Source organism: Halichondria panicea, chromosome 16 (genome assembly GCF_963675165.1).
Source record: "Halichondria panicea chromosome 16, odHalPani1.1, whole genome shotgun sequence".
Lineage (NCBI taxonomy): Eukaryota > Metazoa > Porifera > Demospongiae > Suberitida > Halichondriidae > Halichondria > Halichondria panicea.
Window position 1 is genome coordinate 911,355 of NC_087392.1, and position 23,859 is coordinate 935,213.

The 23,859-nt window shown below is 45.0% G+C and overlaps 1 protein-coding gene across 1 annotated transcript in view; it reads right to left on the reverse strand.

Moving 5' to 3' along the window:
- The window catches only part of LOC135350105 (uncharacterized), a 32,910-nt gene that overhangs the window by 4,230 nt on the left and 4,821 nt on the right, over positions 1-23,859 (reverse strand). The window contains exon 12 of the mRNA XM_064548819.1: positions 78-23,859. Within this exon, the coding sequence (XP_064404889.1) occupies positions 78-23,859 (23,782 nt within the window). The remainder of the gene's footprint in view (positions 1-77) is intronic.

Genomic DNA, 23,859 nt, shown 5'->3' on the forward strand with positions numbered 1-23,859 from the left:
TGAAATTCTTATTTCATTACAGAACACTACTTGATCACAAGGGAATTTGCTTATACATTAAACTTATAAACACTTACCACAACTCCAGAGGTCAGTGTCGAAGCTGATATCCACCAGATCAATTAGTTGTTCATCGATATCCCACACAATGCGCGCCTCTACGCTATCGTACTCTCTGTCCAGAGGAGACACCACAAACACTTCAATGGTGAAGTTCTTACCGGGCAGGATATCATGTGAGGGGGCAATGGGCTCTATGATGGCAGATGTTAAATCAATGGCATACACCGGAGAATGTTCAACCACCAGCTCTCCAATGGAAGTACCAGAAGACGTGTCGGAGTCAAAGTTTATCCAAACATTAACGTTGTCACTGGCAATGTTTGTCTCACTTCGTGCAAACCATTCGTCAGGAAGCACAGCTTGTGCAATACAAAATCCAAGCTCCTCCGAAGTGGTACAAGTAGCCTCGACAACGGAGGGACCTCCTTGTCCTCTCAAACTTTCCGAGGCTGTAACCCTAGCTCTCATCACAGTAGGCCTAGCAATGGTGTCTCTAGTATCAAGTGCTTGCATGAAGACTGTTACAGTTTTCAAGCTGTACTTGACTTCGGAATTGAGCACAGAGCCGATGAATTTTTCGGCGATATTTCCTTGATTTGGAATGAGTAGCTGGTCCACTGTTCCAGTGGCGGCTGTGTTGAGTTTTGCACTAGCTGACACAGGGCTGCCAATTTCCTGGCTGAATAGATATCCTACCCTCTGCGTGTAGCTTTTAGTCGATGATCTTACACGTGAACCGAAAGTGAATCCGTCCTCTCCTAAATTCAAATCAACAATTTGTCCTTCGATGATGCTCACAAACAGAGTGTGAGAAGTTGATTCAGGTGAAACACCAGCATCAGACGCAATCACTTCAAGTGTGTAGTTGTTCACAGTGCCTACATTAAGAGTGCCGTTTATGGAAAGCTCGCCAGTGCTTGGATCAATAGAGAATGGGACATTTGGGTTTTGCAGACTGTACGTTATAGCTGAGTTGTCCCCAGTGTCATTGTCTATAGCTGTGAATGTAGAGATGACAGTGCCCAGCTGTATGTCTTCTTCCACACTGATCATGATATCATTGCCAGGCAGAAAGAAGGGAGCATTGTCGTTAATGTCAGCTACGATTATGGTAAGGGTAGTACTGGTAACGAGAGGAGGAATTCCGCTATCAGATGCATTGATCAAAAACTCGTATCTGTCCTTGACCTCTCTGTCCAGTTCACCAGTGACTTGTATATAACCGGTTCCATTTAATTGGAAAGGAGAATCTGCATCCAAAGGTATGAGTGTTAAGGTGACTGCTCCATTAGCACCAGCATCGAGATCAACCACAGCAGTTACACTCTCAGTGAATGTTTCTGTTCTATTGATATAGAAATTTTCAGGTATAAAGAAGGTGTACGGAGCATCAATAAACATTGGAGCATTGTCATTGATGTCTAGTATATCAATCTCTAGATATAAAATATTGGAGAAGACATTTGGCTTTCCGAAATCAGTCACAGTCAATGTTAGATTGTAGGATGGCAGAACCTCTCGATCAAGGACTCCAATTTGATACACAGATCCAGTCACATTGTTGATTATAAACTGTGGTGGAGGATCTTTCAGAGAGAAGAAAAATTCACCATTTCTTCCGGAATCTTCATCAGTAGCAGTTGCATTGAATATCGCTAAGACATCACTTGGTGGTCTGTCTTCGGAGATGCTCACAATAAAGTCCAAATTAGTAAACATTGGTGGGAAATCATTCACATCAACAACAGTGATGATAATTGTTGCATTGCCAAATGGAATATCTCCAGCGCTTCCTTGAATGAGTATAATGTACTCATTGCGTGTCTCAAAGTCTAAATCACCACTTACTGCGAGACTTCCACTAGTAGGATCAAGAGCAAAAGGCACTTCTTCACTAATAATTGAATACGTTTCATTACCAGTAGGGAAACCTGATGCAACTAGATCTACTGACACAGTGATAATATCTCCGATCATTTGTCCCATAGGTGCACGTTCTAGTACAGACACCTTGAATACTGTACCGTCAAAACTACAATAGTCAGATCTGCGAGTATTGGTGAAAGCATTGAATGGATGGAAACCGCCACGCATACCAATTGACACATCATCTAGAACAACATTGGGGTCTCTTTGAGATACTACACTGATATCACTCAGTTGAGGAGGTCGCAGCATTTCACTGGTGATGAACACGTCATTACTTCTGGTGAAAGAGACAAAGCGCTCAGGTGAAGTTTGACCAGAATTGTCAGTTGAGACCACCAAGTAGGTTGCTCCCACATTTGTGAACTGATCTCCAAGAGGAGTGAATAGTCTTAGGAAAAAATTGGAACTCTCTGGTGATTGAAGATTTGCTTCGAACATGACGCTAGTGGAATCCAAGATCACACCAGAACCACCCAGCTCTGAACGGCTAAGAGCAATCAAGTCACTTGCATTGGGATAGGAGAGTATCACAAAGACAAACGTATTGTCTCTCGATGGTCCGTTGTCATTGAACAGCAGGTTGAGCTCTATTTCAAGCGTGCAGTTTGTGTCTGGACTTGGCATCCGCAGTTTGGAATAATTCAAGAATGGAAGCAGGCCAGTAGACACTCGACTCAGGAAGAGAGCATCAGCAAAAGTAGTTGAGAGGTCTTTGTTGGCATCTTCTATGCCAGAATATGGTCCGAGGCTTTCAACTCTTCTTAGGATAGTCGCTGAGTCCAGAATATTGAACATTCCATCTCCGTTAACATCTACCAGATCGATAAACGTAGGGGGTGATGATATTCTTGCCTGAATGGATCTGGTATCACCAATACCTGAGCCCACGAGCACATCAAGTCGAGAGACGCTCATAGCATCCGAAGAGAAGGGGGCAAGAGAATTGTCAGCAAGCACGGTTGCATTGGTTACCACAGAGGTCACACCAGAAGCACCAGTAGATCTAAAAACCAGGCGAGCAATTGTTGGCACGTCCTCAGTGATCTCTCCAGTTACAAGGAAGGCAAAGAGGGCTTCCCCAGGTGGCGAGTTCGTCCTTTCAATCATGGTGGCACACACGGCATCCTCAATGGAGACTAACTCGAGAACTTTGTTATCATAATTCACATTCACTTCGAGAGCCCCAATGTTTTTACCGCCTGTGTTGGCACGGACATCGACTGTGAATTCCTCTCCAGAAGATATTGGTGGTTGTGGGATGCCGTCAGTCTGCCCGAGGTCAATCTCCCCCAGGGCAGGCTCTAGATTGGCCGTAAAGTTGAGGGTGCTGACCAAGGACTCGGTAGATGCAATGAGGGTGACAACGTCATAGTGATTATCAATAATCTCGAGAATCCAGCTGGCACTGTTGAATGTGGCCACATGAGGTGGAATCACTTCAAAGGACAATAGAGATGATAGTGAACTATTGAAATCTATGACATCATTAATAAGGGTGTTATCGGCAAATGCAAGGTTAGCGATAACTCTTCTTTGTGTTGCCGACAACTCTTGCAATTCAAGCGTTTGAATGTTTATGACAGATTGAGAGTTATCCAGTAGAACGACAGTCAGCTGGTCATCAACCGTGAATTCCCCTGCAGTTACTTCAATAACAGCACTGCCTGATACACCTGTAGGAGTTACAACACCCTCAGGTGATACTGCGACTCCACCAGTGCCAATCTTGTACTCCACGTTAGTGAGCAACTCTCTCTCACTGTTTGAAAGGATAGCTTTGGTTACAATCATGGCTTGTTGCTGAACGTTGGTGTTAGCAACTCGTGAGAGAGAAATGGAGTTAGCAGGGCTGGAAAGTGGGTCAGGGAATGATTGAAGTCCAGACTGGATACCAATAACATCCAAAACTTCAATCACTATAGATTCAACAAAATCTCCGAACATGATAGTAACAGTTCCATTGGCACTAGTGAATGTTGTATTTGCTATAACAGCCAGCCCATCATTAGTATTGCTCACAATCAGATTATCGGATGCTGTGTATGTGAAAGAGTTGGGTATGATCACACTTCCATCATCAAGCATCACGGTCACACTAACAGAGGCGTTAGAAGGAGTCTCAGGAAGAATGACACCACGTGTACTTCCAGAAATTACATTGTCATAAAGTTGCACAATAAGCTGTTGTGGTTGGGGTACGGAGACCCTCACAGGGACCTCTGCAGTAGACTGCGGAGTGGTACAGCCTTGGGGCGTCCAAGAGAAGAAGAGCATGCTTTCACCAGCACCAATGGTGGCGAGAGATGTGCTGATTACTTGTGAGTCTGTCGTGCCTATGGTTATCATATCACTCGGAACATCATATCTTGCTCCATCAGTGAAGTATACAAATGAAGTGTAGTCTCCTATAATGTTGATCCCATCAAAGTTCTGGTTGATTATAGCCGAAACGACAAGGGTGCTATTTACAGTAAAACTCGAAGGTTCAATCTCAACGTCTATTGATGAAAATACGGTAGGGAAGAGACGATAAACATTCACTACCTCATTTGTAACAGTGAATGCCTGGGAGACTTCGGGGAAGAATTGCAAAGAAACAGTGACATCTCCTGGAGATATTCCTCTAACTGTGTTGAGGTTAATCTCTGCTACAGTAGCATTACTTGATACAAACGGCACATCAGCGATGTTCACCAGAGGGCCTTGTTGATCTCCATTGACAAAGTATCCATACAGACTGAGTTTCGCCTCTTGATAGAAATCAGTACAATCTGGATTTGGAGCAACTAGATTCAATTCCGTGTCTGTTGCAGACAATTCTAGTGACATAGCATCGACACACCATGCTCTCATTGGCATCTGAAACACATAGCCCATAGGATCATGGGTCACTGAAACATTAAAATCTCCCGTACATGTAACACGTTCAAGTTGTGTACGCACTTGACAACCATTACCATTCAAAACTAGTGTGGTAGAATCGACAATTGCACAGTTGATGTTATCAGTGTTTTCTTCACCAAATTCAGTGTCTACGTTAGCTCTGTTGTAGATGATAAAGCTGGATACATCTGTAGTCTTAAAATCACCATTCAGAGGAGTGGTATTGATTATCTCGGGTGTTGGTACAGCTGCAAATATGCCTCTTGCTTGAGTTTCAACAAGATTGAGACTTGCAGAGCCTGTTGTAGTCAGACCATCCATACTGTACATCTGAGCTGGATATGCCCTACTTATAGTCGAGCCAAATTCGGTTACCAGGGACAAAGTAGTCACACTAACCATATTGTTTGCCACAGCGATACCGTCTGCAATTGCGACTGGAATAGAGAAAAATAGATTTGTTCCCAGAAGTGAAAGAATTTCCTCTTGGTTGTCAACTCTGATGCAAGCATATCTCAAATTGCTGTTGGCAGTCACATTTGAGCATCTCCAGTTAGGGTCATTATCAACATTACCGGCAGAGGAGAGGCCATTTGGAAGAGACAGTTCAAATTGCAGGGCTTGTACATAGAGGTGACTTGGTGCACTAATCCATATGTCAAATTCTTGTCCTGCATAAAGAGAGTAAGAAGGAAGCTCTACTACTAAGTTTTCGTTAATATTGGCAGGGAGGGAAAGTTTACGGAGGGTTACTGAGCCCAATTCTTCTCTTATATCTCCTCCTACGATCACAACGTTCACTGTAGTGTACTTGTCAAACCAAGACGATGGCACTTCAACTTCAGCTAGACAAATACCAGTCCAGGACCTAGGATCACCACGACAGCTAGATCCAACAAATATGGGACTTGACATACCAGTTGGATTAATCTCCAGGTGGACAAGGGAGTAGTCAACATAAGGACCCAGGGACTCGTCTCTAACTTGAGCAGCCACGCTAACAATCGGTTTGTCGAACCATACTTGATCCTCACGAATAATTCCATCAATTCTTGCAATTGGCTGCGAGGATCTTAGGGCACTTGCAGAGTAACGCAAATTAGAAGCACTCACGTTCGTTTGAGGGTAAGAGTTTCTGAAGAATGACACTTCTCTGTAGAAGCCATCTTTTTCAGGTCTTGGTCTCACAGGACTGGAAAAGAAGCCATTGCTAGAAGGAGCAATTTCAAACAAGAATCTAGAGGGCTCAGCCACAACGATTTCAATTGAAACCGAACAGTTCTGTCCATCCACATCTGATACCATGACGGTAACGTTGTAACTAGGAACATTTAGTCGGTCAAAGTTGTAAATTTTCGTGTAAAGTGCCCCTGTCATGTCGTCAACGTTACGAACACCAAACTCATCACTCGGTTCCACAAGGATGAAGTTCAGCACACTGTGGTCTGCTCCAAGGTCAGCATCCAAAACCTCGATATAAAAGAAGTTGGCATCTAGAATCTCATTTTCTGGTACCATAGCAAGTCGTTGGAGAGGCTCACACTGAGGGGGGTTGTCATTGACTGGATCTATACTGATAATTACTATGGCATTGGTAGACAGACTTGGAGTACCACCATCACTAGCAGTTACGTTAAGTGTGTACATCATTTGAGCTTCAAAATCTAATCCGGCAATCAAAAATATCTCTCCAGTTTGGCTGTCAATACGGAATGTTGGCTCTAAAATACTAAAGGTTATCTCAGCATTCACTCCTATATCAGCATCACTAACAGTCACAGCGCCGATAAACGTTTCCATTGGTGCATCCTCTGGTATGCCGGAAAATTGGAAGGGGTCTTGATCGAAAACAGGTGAATTATCATTAATATCTAGCACCGTGACAACCAGCTCCCCCACACCTGACAGAACACTGAGAACACCTCGATCCACTGCATTAAGAGAAGCAAAGTAGCTTTCAGTAGTCTCTCTATCTAAGGTTGAGTCAAGATCAAGAGTTACTATTCCTGTTGTAGCATTGATATCAAATGGAAGGGAAGAAGAGTCATTGCCAAACGAATACATTACTTCTGCGTTAGGCCCAGCATCACTGTCGTTAGCGAACACTTGAGCGACAAAACTGCCCATTGTGATATTTTCAAACACTTCGACTTCAGTAGTGAAGGGGAAAAAGACTGGTCTTCCAGCATTGATGCATATCAGAGAAGAGAAGGTCTGGTTGAACAGCATGAGAGGGTTGAAGCCCAATTCAAACATGAACGGAATGTTAACAGATGGACGCTCGATAACAGAGAAAACTGGCTCTGGGAAGTAAGACGGAATTGAATTGTAACGAGTTATAACCTCAGCTCTATTATCAGAAGAAATAGTGCCGTACGGATCTACACGAGCTTGAACTAGAATGAGACCGACGTCTTCTCGAGCGATAGCAGTTTTGAGCACAGTTCTATAAGAAATGGACGAGGTATCTTGAGGAGCAGCTTCGAAGAATCCACCACTTGAACTGGATGGATAGTCGCCTGAACTGATAACATTTCCAAAATTCAGCGAAATTGTAGTGGCGTCAACTTCTTGTTGGAAGCCTGGATTGCGATGGAATAGACCAATCATGAGAGAGGTCTGAGCACCGTTAGCAACAGGAGAGCCTCGGCCAGATAGAGTAGCATCAATGGTGAGGAAACAATCGTCATTGGTAGCGGAAGTCACGGAAATACTCTGTACAAAGCGGACAATTCTAAAACTGGCCCTGAGGAGGAATAGCAGATCTCTCTGGCTGTCACATCGTCCATCATAGTCAGCATCTACATCAGGATAGGAGGCACATCCACCATCTTGGAAAGCTAGAACATCGTCAAGGTTAAAGATGCAGTCTCCATTAACATCGCCAGTCTCAATACCATCCACTGACACACCACCACTGCATGGAGTAACAGTAGGCTGAAGGGCATCCATGGCTTCATCCACTTGGAGTGTTGGGAGTGTGCCTTCTTCCTCAGTGGAGTTGACAAACACACCTACACTGGCAGCGGGAGAGATGGGCAAGGAGTTGAATATGTCTTGAGGAGGATTGCTACGGTCCAGCAGTTTGATCACTCGAGCATTGATTGCTGCCAGCCCAGACGCATCACTGAGAGCTCTAAATGAGAGTTGCGCTATATTTGCAATACCGGAAGTGGCAGGTTGGTCGTTAACGAGACCTCCTAGATAAACAAAACCACGGAATTCCCTCAGGGAAGACTCAAAGCGACTGTCAGGTGTCCAGAAATCACCAGCAGAAATGTCAATAAGTTCAACTAGATCATCACTATAAGACACACCAATTTCCAGTGCACTGATTTCAGTTCCACTCAAGTCAATGTTAAATCTGAGAGGTACATAAAATGTTTCTCCTTGCTCCACGGGTGAGATAGGACGAGTATTTGTGGTACCAACATCAAGTTCTCCTGTCTGAGGTTCAAGATTTGTATAGAAATATAAATTTTCAGTGGAAGTGAAGTCTTGATTAGCTGCAAATGTAATGCTGACAGGGCCAGGGGCATATTGTAGGATAGTAAGCTGGTTAGTTGCCGGGTCGATATCAAAGATATCTGGATTGTTATTTGTGATTACGAAGAGGCCTGGAATGACCTGTCCAGTTGGTATAAACGCTTCGTCCAGTTTAGTTCCATCAGCAAAACCAACCGAGGCAGAAATGGTAGTCTCGACTAGCTCTCCAATGGTTCCAATGATGGCTTCACCATTCGACAGTGAAGCGGAAACAGAGTTGACAGGGATACGTTGACCTGTGACAATCACAGTGTAACTATCAGCTAGATTAGCATTAATGAATGTAGCGGTTACGCTGACAGTGCTAACAGCCTGAGGCATTATAACACCAGTAAGAGAGACAGCGGCAGCTGCATTGGACGAGTATGTCAACGAAGGGCTGGAAGTGATATCGTAAGAGTCTTGGACGGCAGCTTCTTCAGGGAACTCTACGCTCAAGCTAGCGATGAGCAGTGCTCGCTGGTACACACCAGTATTTCCAATTCTGTTCAGAACACTCACTGATCTGTTTTCCGACCCGCTGAAGGCTGGGAAATGTCTAGTCTCAATATCAATGGAGGTGCTGTAGCCTAGATAGAGGGTGATTGGGCTTGCTTCTTCCAAAGCCTGGTAGCCAACAGTTAGGTTGATGCTATCACTTACACCGGAGGCAGTTGCCGTTAGCGTCATGGTGTTGTCAACAACATTTGGTGCAATGGATAAAATATCGTCTTGAGAAAACATAAAGCGAGTCATTGGATCTTGTGTGACATCAACTGATCTTAGCTCTCGCCCGTTCTTGTAATACACCAGCTGCACGGTCACGCTTGACTGAGTTGGTACGTTCACAACACCGGAGATTGCTGCAGGGTCTGACGAATGAATGAGCACTGTTTCGCTAATCGTAACTCGAATCACAGGTACAACCAAATCAATATCCAGATTCACGGGCCTTGATAGAACAATACTTCCGTCGCAAGCAGATCGCCATGTTGCTTGGATAAGGTTCTCAGAAGGTTGGGCCAATACAGTGACTTCATTTCCACTCACACTGAGCACACTGGAGTTTAGGGACGAGTACATGACCTCGTTGGTGATTCGTCGCCTTATGGCATCGGAAAATATTACCGTGGAAACAAGGCTGGCCGATTGACTGACATATGATAGACTGGAATCGATATTGGCCTGGAATGGACTTCCGCCGAGGTATGGAATTGAAACTGGGGTAGATATATCGAAACTACTTGCTGCAGATGTATCGATCTCAACTGGTCTTAAAGTGTCTGTATTCACAGTGACGTCCACGGAATTAGCAATTATATTGTTATTGTTTGGATTGCGAGCTTGCACTAATGTTGCTCCAGGTGCTACTCCAATAACAGTTGTGCCTTGTATTGCAACAGAAGATGCTGTTGAGCTGATACTAAGCAGATCTTCTACTTTCACTCTCACTCCATTCTCTTGTGGGTTACGTCTGAACGTGGCGATTGCTTCGACTACGGTATCTTGGTAAGCGTCCGCACAGCTGCCAGAGGCATCGGTCACCCATCCTTCCACTGGGCTGAGGGTGGCGTCTAGCACGCTCATTGCGATGGGTAGGTCAGGATACCAAACTTGGAACTCAAGGTTGACTGGGAAGGCATTATTGCCGATGGACAGTCCACTTTGCACAGATGTTGCTGATAGTATAATGTTCACAGTCCTTGAGCCTATGAATTCTGATCCATCCACAAACACTTCGTCACAATTAGATGTTGCTTTAACGATGTTATCATTTTCACTTGAGCATTGAATAGTGCCCCGAGCAGTGCCTTGAGCCAGTAGGCCTTCAAATCTTGGCTCAGCTGCCATTACAACAGATAACACAGTGGGGAATACTGATCTCTGTTGGCCTGATAGAACAGCATCATTGATGAGTGCAGTCTGTCTGGATGCATGCAGAGCACCAACAATTACATCTTCCGCTGGATTCACGGTGCCAGAGCTGGGTCTACAGCCGTCTCGATTGACTACTTGCACGTTTGTATATTGTTCAAAATCTCCGTTACTGTCCACAGCTCCCAACAAATCACATGATATGCTCAACGGCCTTGAATTGTCAGATACTCTTATTTGAAGGCTCACCAATTCTTCGTATTCAAATTCTTCTAGCACAGCGCCAATTCTGTTCGCAGTGAGACTGGCTTCAGTCTTTGCATCATTCAGTTCCGCTCTAGTGGCCCATAAAGTTTGGGCAAACGCGTCCTCTTCGAACTGCAGTCCAGTTTCCAGTTGGCAAGTTAGAGAAAATGAGCTCATGTAGTAGCTACTGCTCCTTTGAGCAAGGATAGGAACTGAGATAACTTGGTCATTATAGACAGTATAAGAGGGCACTTGCATAACCAGGAGAGTTGTGGAGGAAGTGGCACATAACGTTCTGTAATCGGGCTCTGGTGCAAGGGTGATCGTTGTAATCTGTTCAACTGCAGCGTAGCCAACAACACCGTACCTAACTATCACTGTGCGAGTTTCTGAGGCGGTAAACGAGAACCATTGTCGAGGAATATTAATACTCACTACTGCACGGGTAGAAATTGTAGTTGCATAAGAAGTCACGTTCATCGCGTTAAATTCAATCTCCATGAACACATCAGCGTCTTCAACCCTACTGCTCCCGAACATATCCGTGATTCCCAATGCAATCTTGGCCACTCTGCTGTCGTAAGAGACCTCTGGAGTGAGAAGGACAGCATTAGCCCTGCTGGCAGGAAGTTGCTCCACTTCAATGTCTGCTGATTGAGAAATATCACCAAACTGAGCTCGGAAATTAACACTGCTCCCAAACACGTTGATGAAATCTTGCTGGAATGTGCTAATGTCATCATCTTCTGCTGTTTTCAGTGGATTGTTGACCTTGTAGCCAATAGAGGTGGTGAAATCAACTGGCACAGTTTCTCCGACGTTGACAATAACAATGGCTGTTCCGGTACGCACATTTGAGGTTCCCGAATCGGTAGCAAGCACGGTGATGAAGTAGGTTTCAGCATCAGTTGATCTCAAGACTGCACTCGTAGTTATCATACCAGTAGCTCCGTCAATGACAAACCGATTATTAATGGGCTCACTCATCATGATGGAGTATGTGAAGGGAGGTGAGCAAATGTCTTCATCACTTGCAGTGACAATCAAAATATCCATTCCAGATTCAATTCCGTCTGGAACTACAGCAGCGTACTCCGGTCTTGAAAATATTGGGTCGTTGCTGTTATCGTCCCTGACATTGAGAGTGACGTTGACAGGTGTTGTAAAACGCAGCTGAGCTCCCGGGTTGTCCTCGGCTACCACCACAAGGTTGTACTCCATATCTTCCATAGTACAGAGGCTGCCCAATGTACGGATCTCACCAGAAACTGGGTCAATAGCAAATAGCGAATGAGGTTCTTGAAGAGAGTAGCGAATATTTCGATCGGCATTTTCATCCGAATCAGTAGCATTCACATCTATAGCCAGACCTCCCACTGGTAGGTTCTCACTGATATCCATTCTGTACATAGGAGACGAGAAGACAGGAGGCGTGTCGTTGATGTCAATCAGATCGATGATCACCTGAGCAGTGTCGCTTCTATCAGGATTATTAGGATTAAACGCTGTTACAGTGAGGAAATATTGTGATTGTCTTTCTCTGTCCAGCGATTCGACTGTTTCTATCACACCAGTATTAGAATTGATTTTGAAATCTTCATTCCCAATTCCTGTCAAGTTGTACCTAATCTCCGCATTATCTCCGCTGTCAGCATCCGTTGCAGAGATGAAGTCAATCACAATAGTAGATATGAAGCTGTTCTCGACTGCCAAATTATAGTATGTGGTATTGCTGAGAATTGGTGAATTATCGTTTAAATCTACGACAAAAATGGTAATGTTTGTTGTAGATGATTGGGGTGGAACACCAAAGTCCGTTGTTTGGACCACAATAGTGTAGTTGGCAATGCTCTCGTAATCCAGAGTACCATTAACAGAAATACTACCAGTGGACTCATCGATTGAGAATGGAGCATCGTCCGTGAGTATATTGTAAAGGAATTGATTATCATTTGCATTATCTTCGTCGATAGGATTGTCACAGAATGAACCAAGATCACTATCAGTTGCCGTGAACTGCATTACAAAAGTGTCCTGCTCAGAATTCTCCGATATGTCAGCATTATAGGATGTCTGGTTGAAAACTGGAGCATTGTCATTTTCCTCACACACCATGACCCAGATGGTATGACTGGCCGGGATAACTCCGGGAATATTGATCTCTTCTGCAAGTAGAGTCACGATAAAACTGTGAGGTCCTTCTCTGTCTAGAACACGGGTTGCAGTCAGAATTCCTGTCACAGGGTCAATAGAGAAATACTCTAAAGCTGACTCTGGATTCGGACCTTCTGCTCCCATATCATCAGCAATGAAAATGCTATTAATTGTGTAGTTGAATAGAGCATTCGGACCAATATCATTGTCCACGGCTACCACTTCCAAAAGCACAGTTCCAAGTATATTATTCTCACGAATTCCAATCCTAGTTGGGGAATTGAAGACTGGCCGCAAGTCGTTTGCATCCAAGACCCTCACTCGAATCTCAACAGTCGAGGTTAGTGGACCGAAATTGGCATTGTCTTGTAGGATCACTGACAAGTTATAACTGTCTCTAGTCTCGCGGTCCAGACTCTGTATGAGATGGAGGCTAACAGTGAAAATGCTGCCACTGGTTCCCCTTGTAATAGGTCCAGGTATAGCCACAAACACTGTAGAGATGACACCATCTTGTAGGACAGTGAGCGTGTCCGAGAGTCCGTTATTGTCGGCAGTTGCGTCTCGATCATTACCAGTAAAGTCAAACACCGACTGTGACATTCCGTCAACGAGAGGAACATCTTCAAGAACTCCAATATCGTACAGAGACTGTTCGGCGAGCGGTTGATTATCGTTAATATCCACCAGCTGTATCACCAAAGGAAGTGTGACGTTCCGTCGTGTAAACACATCCGGGCCTTGATCAGTAGCAACCACCATGCCTGCAATTGTCGCAGACTCTTCTCTATCGAGCCTGCCCACAACATATATTTCACCCGACGTTGAGTTGATGTCTACAACCCCTGGAGGGTTGACATTCATAAGGCTGAAGCGGATTAGACCTGCTGGGAGGGGGAAATCCCTGTCAGTGGCACTGACTACTCTAAGCACTCCAGTTACATCTTCATTCTGTGTAGTCACAATGATAGAACCCAAGTTTGGATTGAACACTGGGCTGAAATTATTGAAGCACAATTCGGCCGAGAAGCTGTTATCAAAGAACTGTGTTGGATTGAAGGTGTTCAGTTGCACACTCACAGATGGTTGGCCAGATAGCGGCATGAATTCAGTAGAGAGTGAACTGTACGCCGGAGGGAGTGTGGGTGTTCCCCTAAGTAACAACGTCCTTTCTTGGGTGGGAAGTCCCGCGGGATCAAGGCTTCCATAAATGATCACTAGCCCGATGTCTGTCTGTGAAATTAAACCTGGTACAGTCTGTAGTCCGTACACACCCTCCCCAAAATATTCCGGTAGTATCCACCCTCCAAAAGCACCCACTGGAAGTGAGATGGTTGACAGTTTGTCTCCGCTGCTAAAAGTGGTGCTATCGAACTGTGTCTGGAACTCTGCATTGCCGTGGAAAATACCGAGATAGACAAAGTTGGTGTCGTCTACTTGTCCCTTGTAGCCATGGAGAGTCAAATTTATTGTGAGCTGACAATTAGCGAATTCGGAATCGACGGAACGAATAACAAGATCACTAACTATGGGGTATATGCCCAGACGAGCATTGATAAGGAATTGCACATCTGAGGGGTTGCTTTCTCCATTTCTGTCTGGGTCAGCTGCTTCTAACTGGCTGGGGGTGAGATTGATATCGTTTTCTGGAAGCGCCAGCTCGGCAATCACTTGTTGCAGGAATAGCGCATCCAAAAAGTCAAACACACAGTCAGCATTGGTATCCCCTGGCACTGGTCCTGCAGCGATTGTCATGCACTCCTCTGGAGAGCAAGGAGGCGCATTGCATCTGGGCGGTGAAGAAGAGAGGTTTATGTCCGAGGGATCAAAGTTGAAGACAGAAGTTTGCGATACTTTTGGTGTGGTACTTCCTATAGTCTCCATTTCACTGTTCACTACAGTGTTGGCAATGAGGTAGAAATATGGAACTTCAGATGTTAAAGCGGTGAACTGTACGGTGGCTATGTGTGGCAAGGTGGTGGTTGTAATCGACTCGGTAACAAGAATACCAATTCTCAGCATTCCCGCAGTGTCAGTATAGCTGGTGGAGAGGATGGAGGAGGTTGGTACATCTCTACCTCGAATGACAGTCGGTAGACTAGAATCAGCAACTCTATCAATCTGCAGGTCACTCGAATTGAAGTAAATTTCAACTTCAAGAGCAGCTAGCTGTTGGTCTCCAATGTTGAGGTAGAGCACTACACTGACATTGTCACCTGCAGTGTGGCCATACAACAAACCAGTCACATCCACCTGTCCCATCACGGGAGTTAGGTCGGCATTAAATTGTACACTAACGACAACACCATTTCTTAGAGTTGCATTGATGGTAATGTCATCAAGCGAATTTCTGAGTAAAGTAACTTCTCCAGTATCCTCATCAACACTCACACTAGCGTCTGTGCTTGCAGAGAACTGAACAGTAGCCATTGCCAGCTGTCTGTTGTACGCTACTATGTTGGGTAGATATACACCATCACTGAAGATCACGGTCACTAAAGAGGAGAAGGTTTCACCAAGAGTGCCTTGTAGGAGATCATCAACAGTCGTTGGTAGTGAAAACGAAGGGATGCTAGTTGCTGTGATTATTTCGTCAGAGATTGTTAGGATGATGTTATCTGAGAGTTCTCCCAAATCGACTGTCACAGTCAGGTTGCCGGGAGTGGTGGGTGTGACCACTCGATCGTTAAGGCTGGCAATAGAACTGTCAAGACTGAACGCAACAGAATCGATATCTGAGATATCAATGCTTCCTCCGTTGGATAGCATTGCAGAAACCATCAACTGAGCTTCTTGGTAAATGGCGGTGTTATTATATTTCTCCAGCACCAAGTCTTCAGAGGACATGGAGTGAGTGGGATAGGAAGCTGCTGTCAGTGTTATGCTCTGAATTCCTATAATCTCCACATCGACACTTGCCATATAATCTGAGCTACCATAGCTGTATAAAGCCGTGACAGTATGGTATCCAGCATGGCTGATATTCAGGTCAGCGGTACTCAGGACACCTCCCTCAATTGTAGGGAGATCGGGAGCTGTTAGTAGGAGCCTGTCGTCATTGGTAACTCGCACTCGCATGCCATCTTGATGTATCAGGTCTACCTCGTATGTAGTTTGCGACGGAATGTTAAGAATGCCATAGTGGGGCTCAAGCGAAAGTGTAGTGTTGGTAATTATAAGCTGGATGGATTCAATGGAATTTAATACAACTTCCACATACTCTGATACTGTAATGTTAACGTTGCAGTTTGTTTGATCGAGTTCGGCAATTAGGAATTGTCCCATTCCAGTTCCTCGTACAATGATGTCAGAGTTCACTATTTGAATCACGTCCCGGTCAGTAGAGCGGAATGAGAGTCCGTAAGACTCAGACAGCTCAAAGTTTCGTCCGTTGCTAAGCACAGCTTCAGCAAGAATGTCCACTTGAACATCAAGGTGATTGAAATCTGCTACCAAAGCAACAATTGTATTCTGAAGAGATGGCACTCCAGGAAGAACAGTGGTCAGAGGGCGGGGGACAAGGTCAGAGTGCAGACTCAGGCTAATCCCTTGAATGGTGACACTAGAGCTTGAAATTACAATGTCTGACGATTGGTAGATTTGGCCGGATACATCAGCAAACCATACATTAGCGGAGCCTGCAGCCACTCCCCTAACTCGAACTGCGTAGGAGTCTTGGTTATTTTCTACCATTAGGACGGAGCTATCAGAACTCTGCAGGATGTTTGCAACAAACTCGGTTACGTAAACAACTTGACTATCGTCTCCAGAGGAGAACACGCCCTCAACTTGAATGCCAGTGGACTCATAGGCTGGTTCGCACTGCTCTTGGAAGAGGTTGGCTATCGGACTAAGCTCCTCCTCTCCCAGCACAAGTTGAACGTCAGATGGATACCAGACTCGAAAATACACGATGTCCACCAATGAGGAAGCCGATACTCTAACCCCCACACTCTCGCTACCTTCCGTCTCATTTCCATTCACATAGACCCGAGAACAGTCCTCGGCAACCTGCAACACTCTCTCATTCATGCTCTCACAGTACAAGCTGTCAAGTTCTGTAGTGACAATGCCTGAGGCAAGAATCCCCTGAACCGCTAGAGTCTTGGAAACCATCTCGCCATTGAGGACAGCAGTGTTGATGAGTGTGCTGGAAGATGCATAGTTGAATAGAGATACTACTGTGTTGGGGGTACCGAGGACAATGTCACATGATCCCTCCACACTGGGTCCAAGATGAATGGCTGGAAAGTTGTAGATCTCTGCTTCTCCATCACGGTTGGTCAGAGAGTTCACGTTACAGCTGAAATTCAAAGGTGAACTCACATTCACACTGGCATCCTTGTCCAAAGATACGCTGACAACAATATCAAAATTGAAAGTGGATTCTGCACTAGGTGGATTGTTGTTCGAACCAGTCAGCGTAAATACACCATTGTTGGAGGCATAGTTAACAACAAAGCCATTTGTGTAACTGGCGAGCTCCGAAAACTCAAGCCCATCAGAGATCTCACAAGAGATACTGAAGTAATCGACTTGCTTATCTGTACGTCCGCTCACAGTCACATCAAACTCCTGGCCAGGATAGACCAATCGGTTGGGTAGTTCCACTCGTATCCATGGGAGAGTAGTTGACAATGGGAAGGCATTGGCTCTCACTGTTTGCACAGAACCTATAATGCCAGTACCTAGGTCGGCAGAGTATGATACCTCAAATGTGTTATCTTGTACAAAGTAGCTTGGTGGTAATTCAATGACAGCTACACATCCACCAGTGGGAGACATCGTAGTGCAACCTGAAGTATCACTTTCTGTCCCAACCAGAACAGTGAAATCGGTTGGTGAAATTGATGCTTTCTCAAATCCTTCACCTGTCACTTGAATTCCGACCAATACACGAGGGAAGTCTGGGTAAATAATCTGTTCGAGTATCACAGCACTAACGCTAACAGGTGGAGCTGGTTGCACAGGAATAGAAGCAGTTATCTTAAGGTCTCCTAGAATATAGGTAACTTCTGGAGAGCTTGTGAGAACCGAAGCATCCGCCACCCAAATATCTTGCTGGTACTCTTCGGTAGAGAATCGTGAGATAGTTGGCACGGTGAGTCCATTACTCACTACCATGGAGATGGGTAGCAACTGACCAATCAGAACAGTGAGAGTCACCTCAGACAAGAGATTAGGTAGAATGTTATTATTTGTGTCGGTGGCTCGAAGTGTTAGTGTGAATGTTAAATCATCAGTTGTGAGGGATCTCATTAGAAAAATGCGACCTGTGGTTGGCTCTATGTCGAAAGTATTTGCAGAATCTCCAGCTACTATTTCAAACACGGGAGGACCAGAGCAGATATCCTGGTCCGTTGTTCGGAGCTCTGAGAGTATCTCTGTACCTGCAGGCGCTTCTTCATCGACACGGCTGACATACGAAGGCTGTACAAACTGAGGGGCAAAGTTGTTCTCTTTATACACTGACACCTCAACCGTTGTAGTATCATTAAAGTAGTCCATTCCCGTATCTTCAGCAATGTAAGCGAGAGAGTATAGTTGAGTAAGGGGATCACTGAAGCAGAGAGGGGAGGACACTATCAAGTCACCAGCTAAGGGAACAGTGTCAAATAAGTCCCTTCCATTCTCAAAGAAGTACTCAGAGATAGCATTGGGTCCAGTATCAGCATCGATTGCAGTGACTCGACCAAAAACTTGACCTATAGGTGTATTTTCTGAGATGTTGAACGAGTATATTCCCTGTTCAAATGATGGCTCTTCATCGTTCACATCAGCCACTGATACAAGCACTTCAGTGACAGCTATAAATCCATCTGCATCGGTAGCTTGAACATTGAACAGAATAGGGTCCCTCATTGTCTCTCGATCAAGTTCTCCACTGGTTGTAAATATAACTCCTGTTTGCAGTTCAACATCGAAATAATCGTTTCTGGACCCATTAAGAACGGTATAATTGAGGGTGGCTCCAATATTGTCCGCGTCAATGGCAGTAACGGTGATAACAGAAGTCCCTTGATCGGAATTCTCATCAACGACTCCAATGTAGCGTCTTTGTGTGAACAGGGGACGGTTGTCATTGGTATCAACAACAGATACTGTCACCGTCACGTTGGTAACTTGTTCAGGCTCTCCCAAGTCGTACGCTTGGACTTGAAGTTCGTAGAAATCTTGTGTCTCGCTGTCGATTGGAGGAATTGTTCTAATTTCTCCCCTAACAGCGTCAATCTGGAATCGATCACTCCCTTCTCCAACTATTCTGTATCCCACAATTGAATTGTTCTGTCCAGGCTCATCAGCATCTGTTGCTTGCACAGTCACCACCAACAGAGGCAGCTGCTCGTGCTCGATAATCAGTACTACGTAGTTATTCTCAATAAACCGAGGTGCATTGTCGTTCACATCAGTAATCTGGATAATTAGAGAGAGAGTGGAGGTGAGAGGACGATCGCTAGGGTCAACGAGAGGGGCATGTCCAAATGTACTCCCCGTTTCAGCAGTATTGTCTCCGCTGGACTCCATTCCTGCATTGTCAGTGGCAATCGCGCGAATAGCATACTCTCTATCGTTGCTCTCAAAGTTGAATTGACCATCACCAACGACAGAGATGACGCCAGTGTCCGGATGTATGGTAAACTTGCCAGAAGGATCGTCCAGCGTGAATGTTATCTTGCTGTTAACACCCTGATCCATGTCAATGGCCTCTACTTGAGTCACGAATGCACCATCGTCAGCATCTTCAGCCAGAGGGATGGTGCCAGGAGGAGTGATAAACATAGGAGCAATATCGTTGGACTCGAGCACGCGAATACTCACTCGGGCTTCGTCGGTGAAGGTGCCGTCCGTTGCCTCCACTTGGAGATGGTATACTCTCGGCTCTTGCTCATAGTCCAGATTGTTTGTGAGGTAAATGGCCCCACTTACACTATCAATGCCAAACAGACCATAATCAGTTTTGTTATCGTCATTAGCAACGAACATGTATCGCACACGATTGTTTGGATCGATATCATTATCGGTGGCAAGCACAAACAAAAAGGGAGGAGTGGTAAGGGTGTGGTTTTCTCGGACGGATTGGATGAAGTTCGATCGTACAAATACCGGAGAGTTGTCGTTTTCATCCTCTAGAAATATAGCAACGTCCACTGTGGTTCTCATAATTGGAAGACCGTCGTCTCTGATCTCCAAAGTTAAATTGTATATCGTCTTATACTCTCGATCAAGGACCACATCTTGAGCTACGGTAATCAGACCACTCTCAGTGACATCAAAAAAGTCAATGTCTCCATCAAGTACTCGATAAATGATACCATTTAAATCTTCATCTGTCGCCACTACTTGCAATACAAATGTTCCATTTGGAGAGTTCTCAGGGATTTGAGCAATCAGAGTGGTAGAATCGACGGCAGGTGGGAACTCGTTAATGTCAGTCACTATGACAACGTAAGTGGTTTGTGTTGAGAGAGAGGGTGTTCCGGCATCCATTGCTCGTACAACCAACGTGCAAGATTCGCGTGTTTCCTCAGCATCCACTTGTTCTCGCAGTATCACTACACCAGATAGTTCATTAATTGTAAACCTAGTTGAACAATCTTCAGGCATAATACTCAGCACATCATACGTAACGTCGCCATTGACCCCAGAGTCTAGATCGGTGGCATTAATCACAAATGCAAGATTGTTAATCTCTGCATTCTCAGGGATAAGGATTTGAATCAGCGGAGCTTCGAAAATGGGTGCATTGTCGTTCTCATCGGTGATACTAATAACCATTGTCCCAGTTGTGTTGAGTGGTGGGTTGCCGCTGTCATTAGCAAAGATATCCAAGGTGATTATCTTTGGAGCATTTGGATCATCAAAGTCTAGTGCAGAGACGACACGTACGATTCCTGTCTCCCCATCCACCGTAAAACTTGAATTCTGAGTCACCAATTTATAATAGATCTGGGCATTACTTCCAACATCAGCATCAGTAGCCGTTATCTGGAAAACTGATCTCTCAATGGGAGCGGTCTCGGGTACGTTAACTACGAACGGATCATCAGTGAAAACGGGTGGATTGTTGTTCACATCTTCCAGAATGACTCTCACATTGACTCGAGTGGTTCTGGGCGAGTCTGCTCCGTCTCGGGCTTCAACTTGAAACTGAAACTCATTGCGAACGTTGTAGTCGAAGTTAGCACCAGCTGCTGTGATTATTTGACCACTAGTCTCGTCAATATAGAATACATCTGCATCTTCACCGGCAACAAGGGAGTAAGAGATTTGTGAGAAGAGGCCAACGTCAGCGTCCACTGCTGAAACTTGTAGCACAGAAGTGCCTGGGGGTGAAAACTCTGGAATGTCCGCTAAATAAGCATCTTCAGAGAATATTGGTGCATTATCATTGAAATCCATCACTTGTATACGAGCCACAGCTGTGTCTTCATTCATGCCGTCTGATACAAGCAGCTGGAGTTCGTAGACTCGTCTCACATCCAGACTGCCAGTCACAAACAGGTAACCTGTGTTGCGATCAATTGCAAACAATGTCTCGCCACCGCTCAGAAGGATAAAGAGAAGGTTGACAGAGTCTGCATCAGTTGCGGTTATTGCAGTGGAGGCAGGTACAATACTAGAGGCCGTGAAGTTTTCGGGAATTGTAATTACAAACACATGCTCGGCAAATCTTGGTGCATTATCGTTGAAATCCATGACAGTAATCGTAACGCTTGCCGTGGCTTGTAGTCCACCAAGGTCGCTGGCTACGATAGAGAAACTCCATTCCTGGGCCACCTCATAGTCCAGCTCCCTCAAAAGTACCAACTCTCCTGTTGCACTGTCTATCTGGAAAGGGAAGGTGACATTCGTCAGTTGATAGCCACTAGACTCAAGCATTCCGCTGGACGGATCAGCTGGCAGAATATCTCCTTTGATAAAATCAGTCACTATTTCGTAGGTGATGATTTCTGCACCATCTCGATCTGTTGATTCAACTTGCAGGATTACTTCACCTTCTCGGCTGTTCTCTGCAATCGTCACCGAGTAGCTAGGCTGGTCAAACTCTGGAGCATGGTCATTGGTCGCATTAAGCTCTATAAGGAGACGTGTGGGTGCTCCATAGAGGCCTAGATCATCTTGGATACTTAGAGTGATTCTGTACGAAGAGGTCTCCTCGAAATCTAGCGGTCCAGACACAATCACAAGCCCAGTCGTGGAGTCAATGGAGAAGGGGACTTGGTTGAAAATCATAATCGAAACCGTAGCGCCTTCATCGGGATCGTTGTACGTAATAGCCAGAGGCTGTCCGCTAGAATCGAGAACAGAGTCGCCTAGTTCAGCTGTCTCTATAATGAAACCACGATACTCGGTTTGAAGGAACTGAGGAGGGTGGTCATTAACATCACTGATGGTAACATTAACAAACGTGGTGCCCGTGAGAGGACTGGTACCGGCATCAGTTGCAACAACGGTCAGAGTGTAATAGCCAATGTTTTCACGATTAAGACTATTATTGAGAGAAATCACACCTAATTCAGAGTCAATTCTAAATGCTTCGTTAGTATTACCTCCGGCGATACGGTAAGTAAGTTCTTGGTTAGAGGTGCTGTCAGCATCAGTAGCTCGCACAACAATCACGACATCATTGACAGGGAAATTCTCGGGAATTGTTGTATTGTACGCTGGGAGATCAAACTCAGGATTGTTATCGTTCACATCAATAATGTATATGACAACGGTGGCATTGTCTTCGTTGCCTTGAGAATCTTCCACAATGATAGTGAATTGGTATTCTTGAGCACTTTCAAAGTCTAATTCTCGTGCAACTGTTATCAGGCCGCTAGCTTGCTGAATCCGGAAGTCAGTCACACCTTGGTCAGGGGCTATACTATACATCAAGTCTACATTATAGTCAGGATCTGAGGCCTCAATGTCCAAGTTCGAGAGTGGATAGCCTACGGATACGGCTTCACTGATATTGAGTGTGTATAGATCACGTGACAATACTGGAGGCTCGTCATCAACATCTGACACCATGAGATATCGGAAGGAGTTTGCAGTCATACCAGGATTAGTTGCATCCATAACTGTGATAACTACAGGAATACAGCTGGTGTTCGGAGATGTGCCAGGTGGACATGAAGAAGTGCGGAGGGATGGCGATTCTAGGTCAATCACGTTGTTTATGTATATGTATCCATTTTCCTCTATTCTGAGCAGGTCTTGTGCGACAGTGAGAATATAAACAAGCATGCTAGTTGGATCTCGATCAGTCGCATCTACGCTTCCAATTCGTGTACCAACTGCAGTATTCTCGGCAATTGGTGCAAGTTCAAAGCTGTTAATGACTACACCAAACTCGTCAACATCCAGAATATCAATAAGCACAGTTGTGATGTCAGTGATAATTTCCGCTTCGTTTTGATGAAAGGCAACCACAGTGAGTGTGAATTGAGGGGACGTATAGTTTACAAGCTCCTCTCTGTTGATGCTAGCATTTGCAAATATCACACCTGAGGTCAAATCAATCTCAAATGGTAGGAATGGGGATCCGGACATTATTGCATAACCAATGGTCTGCTCTTGAAGATCAAGATCTCGTGCCTCTACCTGCCCCACGGAAGCACCCACCTCATTAGCCTCGGCAAACATAAACTCGTACGTTTGTCTAGTAAACAGGGGTATGTTATCATTTTGATCTACTACCGCGATGTTCACTACAAGTGTAGTATTGAGAGGGACCGCTCCCTGATCTGTGGCAGTCACATAGAGGTCGTAGCTAGAAGTGTTCTCAAAATCGAGAGATGCAATTAGGGTAAAGTTGCCAGTTTCTGGGTTCACATTGAACACGCCCTCTCCACTACCGCCCGTGATGGAATATCGTATTTGAGAATTTGGAGTGTTAGGCTCGTCAGCATCTGTGGCTTGAACAGAACCAATTTCGAAAATAGGCTCTTCAGTTTCTCGAATTTGTACTACATCTGGAAGAGTAGGTATAAAAACCGGTGCTTCATCATTCTCGTCTGTAATTGTCACGACAACTTCAATAGTGGTGCTCATGGGTACCATTCCTTGGTCGGTGGCAATCGCATTGAATGGATACTCGGCGATAGATTCACGATCCAGTGGCACCAGTGAGCTAATCACACCAGTGGTGCTGTTGATTTCGAATGGTACGTCAGTGTCAATGGAGTATACAAT